This window comes from Aquarana catesbeiana, linkage group LG02 (genome assembly GCF_042186555.1).
Source record: "Aquarana catesbeiana isolate 2022-GZ linkage group LG02, ASM4218655v1, whole genome shotgun sequence".
Taxonomy (NCBI): Eukaryota; Metazoa; Chordata; class Amphibia; order Anura; family Ranidae; genus Aquarana; species Aquarana catesbeiana.
In genome coordinates this window covers 694,296,755-694,313,933 of record NC_133325.1, presented here as the reverse complement: position 1 = coordinate 694,313,933, position 17,179 = coordinate 694,296,755, and the positions used below count along the sequence as shown (strand labels likewise).

The window sequence follows — 17,179 nt, the reverse complement described above, 5'->3', positions numbered from 1 at the left end:
ATGAGAGGTTACAATCTTAAAGGAAGAAAGCAAGTACTGCAAAAAGTTAACAACTGTCTGAGGATAAGCTGATGGAGAAAGTAAATGTTCAGTTGTTAGGTTGAGGCAGGATAGGCTTTCCTAAAGAGGTTAGTTTTCAGGGATCCTCCAAAAGTGGACAGGTAGTCAAAGATAGCTAAACAGATTGAGGGAGGGAGTTCCAGAGGACGGGAGAAGTTCTGGAGATAGACATGGGAAGAGGTGACAAGGGAGCTAGAGTGCAGGAGCGGTTAGGGTGGTCATTTGAGACAAAGTTGGTGATGTAGTGTGGGACACAGTTGTTGTTAGTATTGCATGGATGAGCAGAAGCTAGCTGAGGCACTGGCATAGAGGGGTGACAGACACTGAGCGGTTTACACTTATACTCTTACATTAGGGGAGGGACTCACAATTGTGTTTTTGACCTTGTTTATAGGAACAGGAAATATTATGAGCTTTTGGAATGACTGGATTTTAGGAAGTGGTGTTACATCCAACTGTTAGGTTCACAACTGACCAGGGGAGAAGATATAGATAGAGAACAGAAGGGGCCCAATGACACAGCCTTGGGGAACCCCAACGGAAAAAGGGAGAGGAGGAGATAGAATTGTAGATGACACTGAAAAGGTGCTTACGTGGGTAGAAGGAGAACCAAGAAAGAGTGGCGTCTTAGACAAGGGAGTTAAGTTTCTTGAGGGGAAGCTGGTGGTCAACTGTATCAAAGGCAACAAAAAGGTCTAATATTATGGGTACAGAATAGCATCCATTGGTTTTAGCAGTTATTCAGTCATAAGTGAGTTTTAGTAGGGCAGTTTTTTATTGTGGGCGAAAACCAGACTGTAATGGTCATTATCAGTGAGATAGCAGCTCAGATGTTTGTAGACTAGATGGTTCTGGAAGTGTGGAGACAAATGGGGTCTTTAGTTGTTCAGACTGGTGGGGTCCAGCAAGGCCTTTTTAGGTTTTAGGTTTGAGGTGACTGATGCATATTTTAGAGGGGAGGGGAAGATGCCAGTAGAGAGGAAGAGATTATTGAGTTAGAGAGCTTAGGAAAGAGCAAGAGGATAACTGGGGTAGTTGTGAGGGAACAGGGTAAAGGAGGCAGGTGGTTAGCTGGGCTTAAGAGAAAAGTTGCTCCTCTTTTGTAACATGGTCAAAAGATAAAAGTATTGTATGTGAGAGTGAATATGGTATGATAAGCGGGGTGGGTAAATAGACAGTGGAAATATCATCATTAATTGCATCAATCTTTTTTTGGAAATGATTGGTAATTTCCTGGGCAATTAATTAGTTAACAGTTTGAGGCAGTAGAGGACAAAGTAGAGATTTAAAAGGAAGAAATAGTTTTTAAGGACTGGATGAGAGGGTGTTAATGGGAGAGATGAAATAGGTCTGTTTGAAAGCAAGGAGGGAAAGATTAGGGTGGCTGATTTAAACAGAGCGACATCTGTGCTCGTCTAAGAGCACAGCTATATCTTTTAAGACTTCTGGTGCTATCGGCCAGGGTTGTAGTGGCCAGGGCTTAATTCTATTTGTAGTGAGGGGTGCAGTTGTTACTAGGGAGGATAAGAGTGAAACTGGCAAAGTTGTGATAGGAGAGAAAAAAGGGGTGTTGGAAAGGTTGCAAGGAGTGCAGCGCTGGGAGATTACAGTGCAATGTTAAGGGTGTCACAATTATAGTGAGTAGGAGTGTGTGTGCATTGTTTGATAAGATGAGGATAGGTTAAGAAGTTGAGAGGTAGCGAGGTATTAGCTTTACCAGCAATGTTATTGTCACCAAGAATGACACTGGATATTTCAAGAGAGAAATTGGGGTAGCCAGGCACAGAAACAATCAAGGAGGTGTAACTTGTCTAGAAGGCCAATAAATCTCAGTAATCCTCAGAGAAACTGAAGAAAAAAGACAAATACAGTGAGCTTAAAAACAGGTGAGTGATGGAGAGGGAAAAACAGGAAGAACTTGAAAAGTGTTTTGTGGAAATAGAATGATTTCAACCCCATCTCCCTTTCATCCACTGGGTCTGTGTGAGCTTTTTCAGTGGAGGCTACCATGGGAGAGGGCAGCTGGAGAGGTAGAGTAAGATTACTTAAACCAGATTTCAGTAATGGCAAGTAGGTTAAATGAGTTATAAAGATTATAGTACCGCACAGGAAAAGATCAATACATTCCCAGAAAACTAAGCCTCCCTGGACAGATGAAAACATAGAAAACAGGACCAGCGCTTTTCTTTAAGATCCCAATGTCCAATGCAGTCACTGCATGGAGGAACGCTGGATGTTTTATCAAGTTTATGGCAATAATAAAATAATGTGAGCACATAAATAATAATTTTTGAATTAAGTAACTTTTTGGGGACGTGCTACACTATATTTTTTGTTTTTGTTTTATTTGGTCCTTGAATACAACACATGCCAGGGTGTTGTAAGGAGAAAGTGGATTAGGTTAATATTAGGGTCTGCTTTTCTGGTGAGAGCGTAAAATATCTTTATGTACTGAATTGGACATTGGGTCCTAATGAAAAGCACTGGTCCTGTTTTATATAGGTTAAGCAGTTAAGCAGAGATAAAAAGGTCATGGACAGAGGATACAAACAGAGTGGGCATTCCAGTGGGCACATAAGAAGTGGGAAGGGGGCTGGTTCTTGGTTCAGAGGAAAAGAAACTACACTGTATAGATTACAGTTGCTGCCAGGGGTAAGATGGCTGCCATGTGTGGAGGTGAAATATCCCAAGTAAGTAGAAGCAGGGTTTTTTTTCAGCTGGAACTTGGTGGAACTCAGTTCCACCACCTCTGAATCAGACCCTTTTGCTCACTGCTCAGCACTATCACTGGTAAACACAGAAGTCCGGTTTCTGTGTTTACCAGGGAAAGCTTGTCTCCCAGCAGCTCAAACAGATTTGATCTCCTGAGCTGCTCACACTGAGTTCAAGATGGGGACAAGGGAGATGCAGGTGCCAGGGTGCATTGCGTATGCCGACACCCCCACTGGATGATCTCCCTACAAGTTAGAGAGAAGGAGCCACCTACAGTGTGCAGGGAGATACTAGAGCCGGCTGGATGCTTCAATTTTATAACGCTCAAAAGTAAGACATGTGGAAGATGGTAAAGCTCTTAAAGCGGGATTCCGGCCGTAAAAAAAAAAAAATTAAAAGTCAGCAGCTACAAACACTGTAGCTGCTGACTTTAAATAAGTACTTACCTGTCCTGGGTGACCCGTCCCTCGGCTCTCGGGTCCCGGCACCGACATCCTAGGTTTCCTACTGTGCACGCGCGAGCGGCGCTCTGTGAATGGCCCCGTGGTGTTCTGGGAACACACACAGTTCCCAGAAGACAACGGGGCCGCTCACCGAGGAGCAGAAGACGCCGCGGAAAAGAAGAGGCAGATTAGGAAGACTGCCTAGCAACAAGGGTTTAGGTAAGTTTAAAACATTTTTTTTTTTTCAATTGGTTTTTTTTTTATTTTTTTTAGGATTTTTGGTGTAATTTTTTTTTTCAGGGTGGCCCTCCACTTTAAGCAGGGTATTTAAAGCCCCTTTAATACCCTCCCATTGTTAGTGAAATTTGACCACACCCACTATTTGATGGGGTTTGGAAAGTGTGTGTGGGGTAGGGGGGTTTTAGGGGGTTATGGTTGAGTTCCTGCACCCATTTTCTGAGAAAAAAGCCCTGAGTAGAAGCAAGAGGGAAAGGGAAGTAAGATGGCAGTGAGATTTCTATAAGCACACATGCCCCAGTGTCCTTGAGTTTATGTTAGTATATGGGTTCAGAATCTGCAGGAGGTGAAGAATGGAGTAATAGGGAGAGGGCATATGCGAGTAGGATATACAGTATCTCACAAAAGTGAGTACACCCCTCACATTTTTGTAAATATTTCATTCTAACTTTTTTAATGTGACAACACTGAAGAAATGACACTTTGCTACAATGTAAAGTAGTGAGTGTACAGCTTGTATAACAGTGTAAATTTGCTGTCCCCTCAAAATAACTCAACATACAGCCATTAATGTCTAAACCGCTTGCAACAAAAGTGAGTACACCCCTAAGTGAAAATGTCAAAATTGGGCTCAATGTCAATATTTTGTGTGGCCACCATCATTATTTTCCAGCACTGCCTTAACCCTCTTGGGCATGCATGGAGTTCACCAGAGCTTCACAGGTTGCCACTGGAGTCCTCTTCCACTCCTCCATGACGACATCACAGAGATAGTGGATGTTAGGGACCTTGTGCTCCTCCACCTTCTGTTTGAGGATGCCCCACAGATGCTCAATAGGGTTTAGGTCTGGAGACATGCTTGGCCAGTCCATCACTTTTACCCACAGCTTCTTTAGCAAGGCAGTGGTCGTCTTGGAGGTGTGTTTGGAGCCGTCATCATGTTGGAATACTGCCATGTGGCCCACTCTTGGAAGGGAGGGGATCATACTCTGCTTCAGTATGTCACAGTACATGTTGGCATTCATGGTTCCCTCAATGAACTGTAGCTTCCAGTGCCGGTAGCACTCATGCAGCCCCAGACCATGACACTCCCACCACCATGCTTGACTGTAGACAAGACACACTCGTCTTTGTACTCCTCACCTGATTGCCACCACACATGTTTGACACCATCTGAACCAAATAAGTTTATCTTGGTCTCATCAGACCACAGGACATGGTTCCAGTAATCCATGTCCTTAGTCTGCTTGTTTTCAGCAAACTGTTTGCGGGCTTTCTTGTGCCTCATCTTTAGAAGAGGCTTCCTTCTGGGATGACAGCCATGCAGACCAATTTGATGCAGTGTGTGGCGTATGAGCTTAGCACTGACAGGCTGACCCCCACCCCTTCAACCTCTGCAGCAATGTTGGCAGCACTCATATGTACGTCTATTTCCCAAAGACAACCTCTGGATATGACGCTGAGCACGTGTACTCAACTTCTTTGGTCAACCATGGTGAGGCCTGTTCTGAGTGGAACCTGTCCTGTTAAACCACTGTATGGTCTTGGCCACCATGCTGCAGCTCAGTTTCAGGGTCTTGGCAATATTCTTATATCCTAGGTCATCTTTATGTAGAGCAACAATTCTTTTTTTCAGATCCCCAGAGAGTTCTTTGCCATGGAGGTGCCATGTTGAACTTCCATTGACCAGTATGAGAGAGTGAGAGTGATAACACCAAATTTAACACACCTGCTCCCATTCACACTTGAGACCTTGTAACACTAACGAGTCACATGACACCAGGGAGGGAAAATGGCTAATTGGGCCCAATGTACTCATTTTTGTTGCCAGAGGTTTAGACATTAATGGCTGTGTGTTGAGTTATTTTGAGGGGACAGCAAATTTACACTGTTATACAAGCTGTACACTCACTACTTTACATTGTAGCAAAATGTCATTTCTTCAGTGTTGTCGCATAAAAAGATAGAATACAATATTTACAAAAATGTGAGGGGTGTACTCACTTTTGTGAGATACAGTATATAAGCTGTGGTGTGAAGAGGAAGGGTAAAGCAATGAGAATTTGAGGAGAGAGGACTCTATCATGAGAAGAAAATTTAGAGAGAGCATATTACAGGGTGAACAGAGTAGGAAAAGAGCTGGATGGGGAAAGACAGGTTCACTTGCAGTCTGTTGGAAGTAGAGTACTGTTGTTTTAGATACATACTTGTTTCTGCCTTAGTTGAACTGACAAATATGATCACTTTTGTAATGCCTCTGCCCCTTTGTATAATGTCTTTCCCTCAATGACTGTTCTTTATTTATAGGGGTATGATATTGAGGTGAGTATCAATTAGTCAATGAAGAACCGATAAAAGACAGAGATGAAAGAGAAAATGTTTACACTAGAACAGACCAAAGCCAGAAAGATAACATTGGCTCTGTGATCAAACTAGACAACAGGATAGTTAATCTATCTCAGTAATACAGATAAAGGTCAACAGTTTAAAGATAAATTAATGTACCATTGGCAAAAATACAGAGGATTGCAGGATGACAATTGAAGACAGGCAGAGAGCAAAGCAGTGGCTAAATGAATGTTTAATTGGTGATAATATAAAGGAATGCAGGATAACAAGGAAGTGTTAAAAGCAATGTATTGCTAATGATATTACAGAGGATTGCAGGATTTTAAAGAAATTGATAAATCAATGTACCATTGGTGATAATACAAAGGACTGCAGGATGTCAATCACAGACGGACAGCAAGGCAGTGGTTAAATTAATGTACGATTGGTGATAATACAGAGGACTGCAGGATGACAGTTGCAGACACATTGACAGCAAGACAGTGGTTAAATTACTGTGGTTCAGTCAAGTTTCTCTGGTCTTTGGTTCAGTGCAGCATATGAATCGCTAGCAGAGTAAGGCAAATCTGATATAGCAGAGTCACTGGCCCTCAGAAACATGGCTATCAGTATCCTTGGTAGTCTTGTTGTCAAACACAAACCAAATGAGGTATGCTGTTCCCTTCTCCAACCCATACTTCACTACAGGAATAAGCACTGATGTAGGGGACGGAGGAAAGAAACACTGTTGGGTGGAAGACAAAGAAATTTAACACTCTCAGAAGTATTAAATTCTAATGAGATTGACAGAGGCTGCTACACTGGAATTGAGGAGAGGTAAGGGACACAGTATATCACCTGTTTTCTTGCAGGGTACTGATGTTCCGATTTTTTAAAAGATCTGTTAGGGTCCTTCTAATCTATCCCTAAACTTAGATCTTAAATTTTAAAAATTGCCCTAAACCTCAATCTATTAAACTCAACATTAGCCATATTGATCACAATTACAATTCTGCTGATACTAGTACCAACAATATAATAACGCTGAAAATTTCAGCCATATAAAAACATATAATTCTATATTAACATGAAGTAAGAAAGTCAACACTGACCTTTGAAGCAAACAGCCAAGTTAGTTAAGGAGTTAGTTTATTCCAAACTGAAATTTCAAACTATGGGATATATTCACAGATGTTCAAAACCAAGTCTATTACAGTATGCTGAATCAACCACATCTTCTTATATTTCAGAAACATAAATTGGTTAAACTTCCAAGGACTAGTTTGTGTTTCCGTCTCCTCCTACAAAGCCATGACCGAGGCATCATTCTCCTTCAACTGGAATATTTATTTGACCTGGTAACTGCCATAACATCAAAACTAAAGTGGTCATTTCTGGCTGGATTAGCTCATTGCTGTCTTTTCTGATTGATAACCTGTAGTTTTACATGTTACTAGTCCTATAAAACTAAAATATACATTTTTACGGAGCTGTTTTTTCCTGGCCTCTCTCAAGCACTCTGGGTTTGATATCTCTGCTACAGAGTAACAAACTGCATAACAGGGAGATCCTCTGAATGCAGTAGGAGGAACTCTATGTTTCTCTTAGGGATGGTTTACACCAAAATATGGTGTGGGAAAGGTGCGTACTGTGCATGTTTCCCACACTGCAGATGAATGCGCTACCTTTGCGAAAGCGTACAGGTGCCAATGAATTGTTAATGGCCCCCCCAAATGCATCTCGCAAAGGCAGCCTGTTTGCAGTCTACAGACCGCATGGTACCCCAGTACCATGCAGTTTGGTGCGGTGCTTTCTGAAAAAGTAGGGCTTGCACTATATTTTACACATTCCAGTGAGTTTTGCAGAAACCAAAAAAAGCAGGGGGCGCCTCTATCTGAGTGTGGAGTATTGGAAACAGCTATTTGGTAGTGATGAATAAATATAGCACTCACATTTGATGAAGGAAATATCAGCTTGTCATCTGTGGAAGTCTTAACATCTCTAGCATAGATCAGGAGGTAAGCGGCTGGTGTTGTGCAGAAATCGGCCGGGAAGCTGCTGGGCTTTCCCTATGGTTTGACAAGGGGGTTGAGCCCCGAAACACAAAACCACTCCTCCTCACGGAGGGAGAGACCTCATCACCTCATCCCAGCGGACATTCCCGAGCCAGCCGAGGACACAGAGAAGCCGCCGCTCTACAACGTTGCACGTGGTCTAGCTTCCCCAGCCACAGCACTTCTGTCTGTTTTTGCCCAGCCGATTCCTGGCCAAACTCTGCATTTCAGAAGAGTGTCAAGCAAAACAAGCAAACCCAGAATCTGATGCACACCACGCCGCTGGCCTCAACATTCTCCAGCGCTTCCTTCTCCCCACCCAGCAGCTTCCCAGCCAATCTCTGCACACCAGGGGCTTACCTGCTGATTTCTGCTAGAGGTGTTAAGACTTCCACAGATGACAAGGTGATATTTCCTCCATCAAATGTGAGTCCTATGTTTATTCATCACTACCAAATAGCTGTTTCCAATACTCCACACTCAGATAGAGGTGCCCCCTGCTTTTTTTATGTTTTCACAGGACCTATATAGGGGAGCTGCCTCTTCCCTACAAATGTTGATCTTTTTAACTGTTTACTCCCCTTTTCATCCCTCACATCTACTCTGCTACATTACTGGTCTGGCTACAGCAGCACCATAGTTTTTTCCTACTCAGTGAGTATTGTAGCCCATTCAAACTGCACTAGAAACGCAAGGGAAACGAGCGCGTTCCGGTGTGTGACCTGGCACTTAAAGCAGGGAAATCTCTGAGCCGGAGGTCCTAATAGATAAAAGAAGCAAATGGGTAACTCAACTTGCCTACAATATACTCATATATCACTTGTGTGGATTGACTTTTCATAGTCCTGTCACTGCATTCACTTACCAATTTTTACAGGGAATCCAGGGGGTAGCCTGAGAGTGATAAAATCACGGAGTTTTGCAAATAGTGCATTGCTTATTGCCATGAGGTCAATAATAGGTGCCACCTGTTCGGACAGGGAAAGAGGGTGGTCCTCACACAACCATAGTTTGGCTTTGAACCTACACATGTTTCACATAGAAAGGAAATGTGTAATTAGTAATACAAAAAAAAAGGTATACTAAAAGAGAAGGCGATAATGTATCAACAACAATGTGTAAATATAAATTGTATATTTTTCTGATATTTTCTATTCTACTGTTATTTTTTGAATGTTTGTTTTCTTAGCTCTGTGTAATTACAGAACTTAATTTTTTCTTGTTCAATAATATTTATTAAACATTTTCAGTACAGAAAAAAGAAAATTCCAAAAAAGATGCATCCTGTAACAACTCTACATACCAGTTTACATACAGTGATCAGAATTTATTTTTTATACCAAACAGTTTTATGGTCCTAAAGATCCATTTATAAACTAGTTCAAAGGGCAAAAAACAGATTTTTTTTTTTTTGTGGTGGTCTGAACGATCTGTATATGAGTTTCCAGACAGAAGAGGGTTGTTTTTATATCAGCAGTAAGTGCACTGCATGTGTACAGTATACACCGTGTATGTAATAGGGCCTGTTTCTATCCAACATTGCCTAGGATAGTCATGATCAGCACAACTCACTTCTGAGTTTTGGTAGTGAGCTCCATGGGTCGCCCCATATCCCGGTGTCCCAGCTCAAAGTTAGGATCAAAGTATTCACCCGGTGTAATGGCTGTTGGATTGGTCTGGCTAAAAGTCTGGGTAATTAGTGTCTGCTGAAAAAAACATATTTAGTAAAAACAAAAATTATTTTACAGTGATTTAGATATGAGATTTTGAACAGCTAAATGTAAGAACTTTGTATCATTGTGATAAAAAAAAAAAAACGTAGTTAGGTTTTGATATATTAGCTAGCTAATATACTAGTTTTTTGGTCACAGCATACACTTTCATTTTATAACATCAGCAATGTAATAACAATACAAACAATAGTTATCATTGACAAACCAATATAAGCTTACTTGAAAATCAATTTTTATGTTGTGAGTTCCGCCTGTCTGTTGGCCATCTCTTTCCACAAGTTCCTGGATTCCCTTCATGCTTTATAGCTTCTCCTCTGCTGTTTACAATGTACTTTCAATCTCTAAGGACTACATATCCCATGGTACCTTGCTGCATGCACACAGTGATTCCTGTACTGACTCCGCTTCCTAAAACTCTTCTTAGCACCTCTGTAGTTCAGAAGGCAGGCTCTGTGAATTCTGTGACACAGCAGTGCCTACTCACAGGGCACAGTGAATATGTGGAACAGAATTTAAGGAAGTGAATGCGTGGTAACATTCAGAAAGTATGTTTATTAACTTCATAATTGCTAAAGTTTAAAGGTATAGGCTAGAAATAATACAATGTGAAAATGAAAATGGGCAATTTGACCTTACCGCTAAATTCACAGGACACAGGACAGCAAATCATAGACAGTGAATTATATGCTACTACCTTCAGGTGATTGGACAATGGCAAAAGCTTTGCTGGGAATTCCCCCAGTGCACCCACATATAACTGTGGGATTTGTAGCATGCAATAAGGAGAAAAAGGGGACATAGGGGAAGCTACAGCTATAGCAATTAGCTTTAGGTAGGTAAATGTAGCCAGTGGAAGCAGAGCTTGTTGGTCCTAAAACCTAATTTGTCACGCAGGGCTTACTTGTGAAGCAGGACGCCTCCTATACATCCACTCCCAGTCAACATGCCTTTACCTTCAGGCAAGCCTTTTTTGGTTTATATTCTGATATATTAGAACCTCTGCACCCTCAACTACCTTATCCCAATACCACCTACATTTATGACCAAATTTACCGCCATGCGGCAAAGTCCTAAAAACAGAACTAAACTTTATCTGAGCACCACAAACGGAAAATGTGATTTAATTAATTTTAATATTCAAAGCAAACTTGCCCATCCATCCATGTCTCTATGCTTTATTTTGTTGAGAATCCACTTTGAAAAACACTCCCCCTAGCCATCTTGAGTAGGGTCAGATGATCCAAGGCAGGAGGGTGTGCTTAGCTGAGAAAGCTGCCCCCTCCTCCTTCAGATGAATGGCACCCCTTACCAAAAGCACAACCCCCAGCTGTTCATCTTTACCCACAGCACAACCCCCAGCCGGTCACCCTTACAACACAATTTGTACTGTGCTCTGGCTTGGTGCAGGCATGGGCAGGCTTATGCGGCCTTGGGGTGGGCATGGTGACGTCATGGCACTTGGTGCCTTTTCTGAAAATTTTAAGTCTGAATGTAAGGAGGGGGAGTGGGAGCGCTGGCTCGGGTTCAGGCAGTTTAAAGTCTCTGTACACTGGAGAAAATAAGGGGGTGTCTGCATGGTACAGCTAGGTGATGGGGGATTTCTGTGTGTGCTTGAACATTGTCCATGATGGGATCTGATCATAAGACCCCAGGCCAGTGATATTTTCTCCACTGAGGGCCTCAATAGAGAAACTGCTACTTCCAGTCTATAAGCCCCTCCATAGAGAGACTGCCAACTTCAGTCCAGGGGCCCCTGCATAGAGAAACTGCCACCTTCAGTCCAGGGGCCCCTGCATAAAGAGACTGCCACGTTCAGTGAAGGGGCCCCTTCATAGAGAGACTGCCACCTCAATCCCTGAGGATAGATATTACATCTTCCAGTCCAAGGGTCCCTCACATTAAAGTGATTGTAAGCCTTTGTTTTGTTTTTTTTTTTTAATTTAACAAACATGTTATACTGACCTCCACTGTGCAGCTCGTAGTGCACAGAGTGGCCCCGATCAGCCTCTTCTGGGGTCCCTCGGCGGCTCCTCCCCACATCAGATAACCCCCTAGGAGAAGTGCTTTCCCGGGGGGTTACCTTGCGGGCACGCTCCTGAGTCCAGCATTCCGTATCCATAGACACGAATGCCGCACTCAGCCCCGCCCCCCCGCATCACTGGATTTGATTGACAGCAGCGGGAGCCAATGGCTGCACTGCTATCGATCTATTCAATCAAGAGCTGGGACCCTGTGCAGAGCGGAACAACGTGTCTCTGCCGAGGGAAATACAGAGCTCAGGTAAGTAAAACGGGGGAGGGGGGCTGAGGGGCCGGTCACTGCCAGAAGTTTTTTTACCTGAATGCATAGGATGCATTAAAGTGAAAAAACACAAGGGTTTACAACCCCTTTAACTATGCAGATAGAAATAGGTGGTCAGGGGGCGGTTCTGTTTAATCATCCTCTTTTAAGCCACTGCCAGTGTTAGATGCTATCTTGTCATGCCGATTGCTCTCCATTGAGTGCAGAGCTAAACTTGTTTTTTTACTGTATCCCGCGGGGGCTGATAATTTGTTTGACTTGCTAAGTGTAAACCATGCAAATTACTTGATATGGGCATTGTCAGTGTTTCCATAATGTGTTTATACAGTTTAAATATCTATTGTCTTCATTTTTAACAGAAGTTCTATTATTTTTTAGGTTTTCAGTAAAAAATGTGCTCCTTCAGTAAAGTTTCCATGTTTTGTCAGTAAAATAAATTGTGGTAGGTTGGCAAACCTGCCAACAGCACCACCTTAGCTGGTCATCCTAACCCACAGCACTATCCCCAGCTAGCCATAATTACCTTCAACGACACTTGCACCTTATGCTCATCTCTCCATTGTATCTGCAGGACCATCCTTTTCTGGTCAATCTTACCCATAACATTACTTATACATGACCCTCCTTTGGCAACCCTTACCCTCAGGGCTACCTTCTTCTGCAATGGCTCTTACCTTTAGACATGCCATTTTTGTTTATATTCAGGTATATCGCTAACCTCCAGCTGCTGACCTTTACCTAACCGTATTCCCTAGCTTGCCACCCTAATCTATAACACCACCCTTTCTCTGCAACAGTTCTGTTGCCATTCTTTCCTACAACATCACCTTCAGTTTGTCATCCTTATGCACAACACCAGCCTCATCTGGGATGACTCTGTGGCCACCTTTACCCACAGCACCACTCGGACCTGGCCATCCATACCCATAGCACCACCCCCAGCAGACAACACCACTTGTACCTGCCCCTTCTCTGGCTATCCTTACTCACATGACCACACTTTTCTGGCTACTTCTACCCACAGAACTACTTATGCCACGTACACACGACCGGACTTTATGGCATACTTTGCCCGGCGGACTTTTCGACGGACTTTACAACGGACTTTCCGAATGAACGGACTTGCCTACACACGATCAACCAAAGTCCGACGGATTCATACGTGATGACGTACGACCGGATTAAAACAAGGAAGTTCATAGCCAGTAGCCAATAGCTGCCCTAGCGTCGGTTTTTGTTTGTCGGACTAGCATACAGACGAGCGGACTTTTCGACCGGACTCGAGTCCGTTGGATAGATTTGAAACATGTTTCAAATCTAAGTCCGTCAAACTTTTGAGAAAACAAAGTCCGCTGGAGCCCACACACGATCGAATTGTCCGACGAAATCCGGTACGCCGGACCAAGTATGCCGTAAAGTCCGATCGTGTGTACGCGGCATTATACCTGACTCTCCTCTGGCCATCCTTACCACTCAGCTAGTGAGGCCGTGTATAAGGTACCAGGTCTTCATAAGCCAGGTTGTCTGTTCTAGCCCATAAATCGCAGATGTGCCTAAGCTATACTGCATACGGCTCAAACACCGCTTTGTCATGCAGAAATTTGTTGTGGTGCCGTTTGGCCCACCAGTCAAACTACTTCTACCTTAGGTCTGACATTTTGGGTTTATATTTAGGTGTTTCACTAACTTGTATTTTTACTATGACACCCAAGCTTATCTGGGCTCCTTTGTTGTGGCAACCCTTATCCCAGCATCACTCATCCTTTTGACCACCCTTACCATCAAAAGAACCACCATGTGACAAGGCCCCTAAAACTTTTACCTGCCAAGGCTCAGCTGCCACCCTTACCCTCAACATTATTAAAACCAGTTTTCCAGCCTTACCCTCACTGAACCCTCAACAGCGCCCACATTTAAAATTGGTACAGAACCACTCCCTTCTGGCCACTCTTACCCACAACATCTTTTGTACCTGGCCTACGTCTGGTAATCCTTACCCTCAAGACCATGTTCTTCTGCCGTGCTTCTGTGGTCCCCACAGAAGCATGCCATTTAGACCCGGCAGAAGCATGCCATTTAGACCACAGAAGCATACCAATTTGGCCTAGTATTTTGGGTTTATATTCTGGTGTTTCAGTAACTTCCAGCTTCTAATCTTTACCCAAAGTACCACCCCCAGCTTGTCATCGTAACCTACAACACCACCCTCTTCTGCAAAATCACTCTTGCCACCCCTACCTTTAGGCCCCATTCCCACCATCTAAGTGATATGGGAGGTCTCATCAAAGTTATATAGAGACATCTGCAGATGGTACTAAAACAGTTCAGTGTGATTAGTTCTTTAGATCAACTATTCTCACAGTGTCCTAATATGTCTGCTAACTTCCAGTGTTTTGGGAGAGCCTCCCTTTCCAGATCACTCCTAGATGATCCCTTCTGGTTACCCTTACACATGGGAATACCCCCATCTACCCACTCTTACCCACAACAATTCCCTGATCTGCCATACAATTGTGGACATCCTTTCTCACAACATCACTGTATACTTATTCTATCACCCACATAGGATCCATAGGTCCATAGGATCAAATCCAGCGCATGAGCTATACTGTTTCTTATATACAATACCTGCTAACACCCTGGGTGTAGGTGGAGGTAATAGAAAGGCTGGTGATGGGCATAGGTGGTAATGAGGCTAAGGAAGGCCACTGAATCATGACAGATGTGTTGTGGATGCTGTGAAGGCACGGCTGACTAAAGAGCCTCACTAGTGGAAGGCACTGATAGTTGTATATGATAACATGCCTTGGATAAATTGGCCAGCAGCACAATTTCAAGGCAGCTCATACAAGCCTAAATGCAGAGACAAACAACTCAGACAGCTGTTTCACTACAAAACTGAAACTACATATTTTGAGTACAGTAAAAATTTAGCAGTGATGGAAGGTCTAAATATGGAGACAGAAGGCTCAGGCAGCCACCCTCAAAAAAAAAAAAAAGAATAGAGCTGCAACCTTTAGTTTCGAGTGAGCATAAATTGTCATGGAGAGTGCAGTTTGATGGCAGTATGCACAGGCCTAAATGTGGGGACACAACACACGGGCAGCTAGTTTTCAAATAATACGTTAAATAAAAATGAATGCTACAGCAATTAGTTTTGGGTGGGTAAGCAGGATTTGCAAAAAATTTAGTACAAGGACCTGCCATTTATTAGAGTCAAGCATTGCGGTTCAGTGTTATCAAACACACAAAGGTTAAATACCAGTTTTGAGTATAACTAGAATTTAAAATGTCTGTGATACAGAGAGAATTAATGTAATTAGGCCAATACACTAAAAGGCAATATATAAAAGGTGGCTCAACATAATAAAAGAAATGATGATTGTAAAACTGTGCAATTATTCTTTAAACAATCCCCTTTTCCACTCCCACAAAGTCTTTCACATACTGTACCTATCTATATTGCTGTTGGCATCCACATCCATGTGGAGTAAACTGCTGTTTTGCTCCAGCCATTCAGGACCTGTTCATTTGTATGAGGTGCATTAAAAAAAGTCCTGCATGCTGTATCTTCGATGTGCTTTCATCACAATGCATGTTCTATAGGGTTTAATGGTAACACGCCTAAAGTGCATATAAAATACACATAAAACTCAATGCACCAAAAACACACCACACAGATGTGAACTGGCCCCTTACTCCACATAGCTATGGATGCCAACAGGCAGATGACAGGCCTCCAAGAAGCTGACAGATATAAGATGCAATGAATTTCTCACCATTGCCCACACATTAGTTTTAAGAGGAACAGCCAACTGGATAGGACTAAGCTCACTTTAGATCTTCCCCCCACAGCAATCTATGGCTTTTTACTCATTCTTCTCAGAAGTCTATGAGCCAGCCAGCTCATTAAAAGCAATGTACTCCCTGTGAGGTTGATACCTTAAAAATTGTTTTTGGCCATACTTCAGCTCATACTCTGAAGATGGTTGGTCCTTGGGCAATGCCTTTTTGCGGGATTATATGAGTTTTGTAATATCAATTTGGAATATACATTAGCAAATTTAAAAAATTGCATTTGAGAAATACATCAACAGAGTGCAATGTCCCGAGGCAGTGCATCCTAAAAAACTTAATTTTTTTTGGTGTTTTTATATGTCCTGGTCACAGAAATGCCTTTGATCAACAGCATGCTGTACCTGAAAATATTCAACCCAGCCTTGAACCTGCCTTTCTCCCAAACCCCAGCTCCCCTGGAAAAGACTCTGTGCTTCCATCCCTAGCTAAGCAGTACAAAATATCTGAAGATATCATTCTTTCTGTCTCCAACTCAGCAGTGCAGTGCCCTGGCAATATCAAAAATCTCCTCCAAACTCAACAGTACTCCTGCAGATACTACTGCTCACACCATGACCCTGAAAATGTTGCTGAGCCTTAATTCCTGGCTCAGCATTACAATCCTAGGCTCCATTCACACCAATGCATTTTTTCATGCTTTTTGCAGAAACGCAGGACATTATTTTTAACATGGATTTCCTATAGAACACGTTCACATGAATACATTTTTGTGCCTCTGCATTTTTGGAAAGTGTCAGGGACTTTTTTAATTGCAAAATGCTGCTTCTTTTGCTTTCTTGCTTCAATAGACTTCAATGGAGAAGCTGCAGAAGAGCATGTAATGCATTTTTACCGCGATTTGGGTTTTGCGTTTTTTAATCCGCCCAACAACAAATTTGCCTAAAAAGCGCATAAAAAAATGCATAACGTAAATTGCTGCAAAATTGCGCTAAAAAAACTCAAAAAGCACAGTGACGTCACAAGGGGCAGGGTCTCCGCGTGCGTCACCATATGGCCATGCCCCATAGCTACATAAGAACCAGGAGACAATGGAGCTGACACACCAGCGGGAGCCAGCATCGGAGGAAGAGTGTTTTATTTTTTGCAGGGTTGGCAGCAGCAGAAGACACCACCGGTGGTAGAAGACATGACTGGAGGGAAAAGACCAGAGGAAGAAGACATCAGAGAAGGGAGAAGACAGCGGAGAAGACCAGAGAAAAAAGATAGCGGTGGCGGAACCGTAGAAAGAAGACACGTTGGAGCTATGATGGGGGACATTCTTCATTTTTAATAAAGGACTTGTCAAAAACCATCTCTCATTTTTTGTAACACTACACTTTTTTTTTTTGGTGAATGGGTAGGGATAAAATGTACCCCACACTCATTCACATGTGGGGGGGATCTGGGGGCCCCCTTGTAAAGATGACTTCCAGATTCCGATAAGCCACCTGCCTTCAGACCCCTACAACCACCG

At 42.9% G+C, this 17,179-nt stretch overlaps 1 protein-coding gene across 6 annotated transcripts in view; it reads right to left on the bottom strand.

The window, feature by feature from the left end:
- Window positions 1-17,179, bottom strand: part of ANKRD13B (ankyrin repeat domain 13B) — a 358,728-nt gene that overhangs the window by 36,465 nt on the left and 305,084 nt on the right. For 4 of the 6 annotated variants that reach the window (XM_073616842.1, XM_073616841.1, XM_073616836.1 and 1 more), the window contains exons 10-11: window positions 9,407-9,540; window positions 8,700-8,857 (exon numbers count right to left, since the gene is read on the bottom strand). In XM_073616842.1, the coding sequence (XP_073472943.1) occupies window positions 8,700-8,857; window positions 9,407-9,540 (292 nt within the window). The remainder of the gene's footprint in view (window positions 1-8,699; window positions 8,858-9,406; window positions 9,541-17,179) is intronic. The other 2 variants (XM_073616837.1, XM_073616840.1) reach the window with 1 other exon arrangement.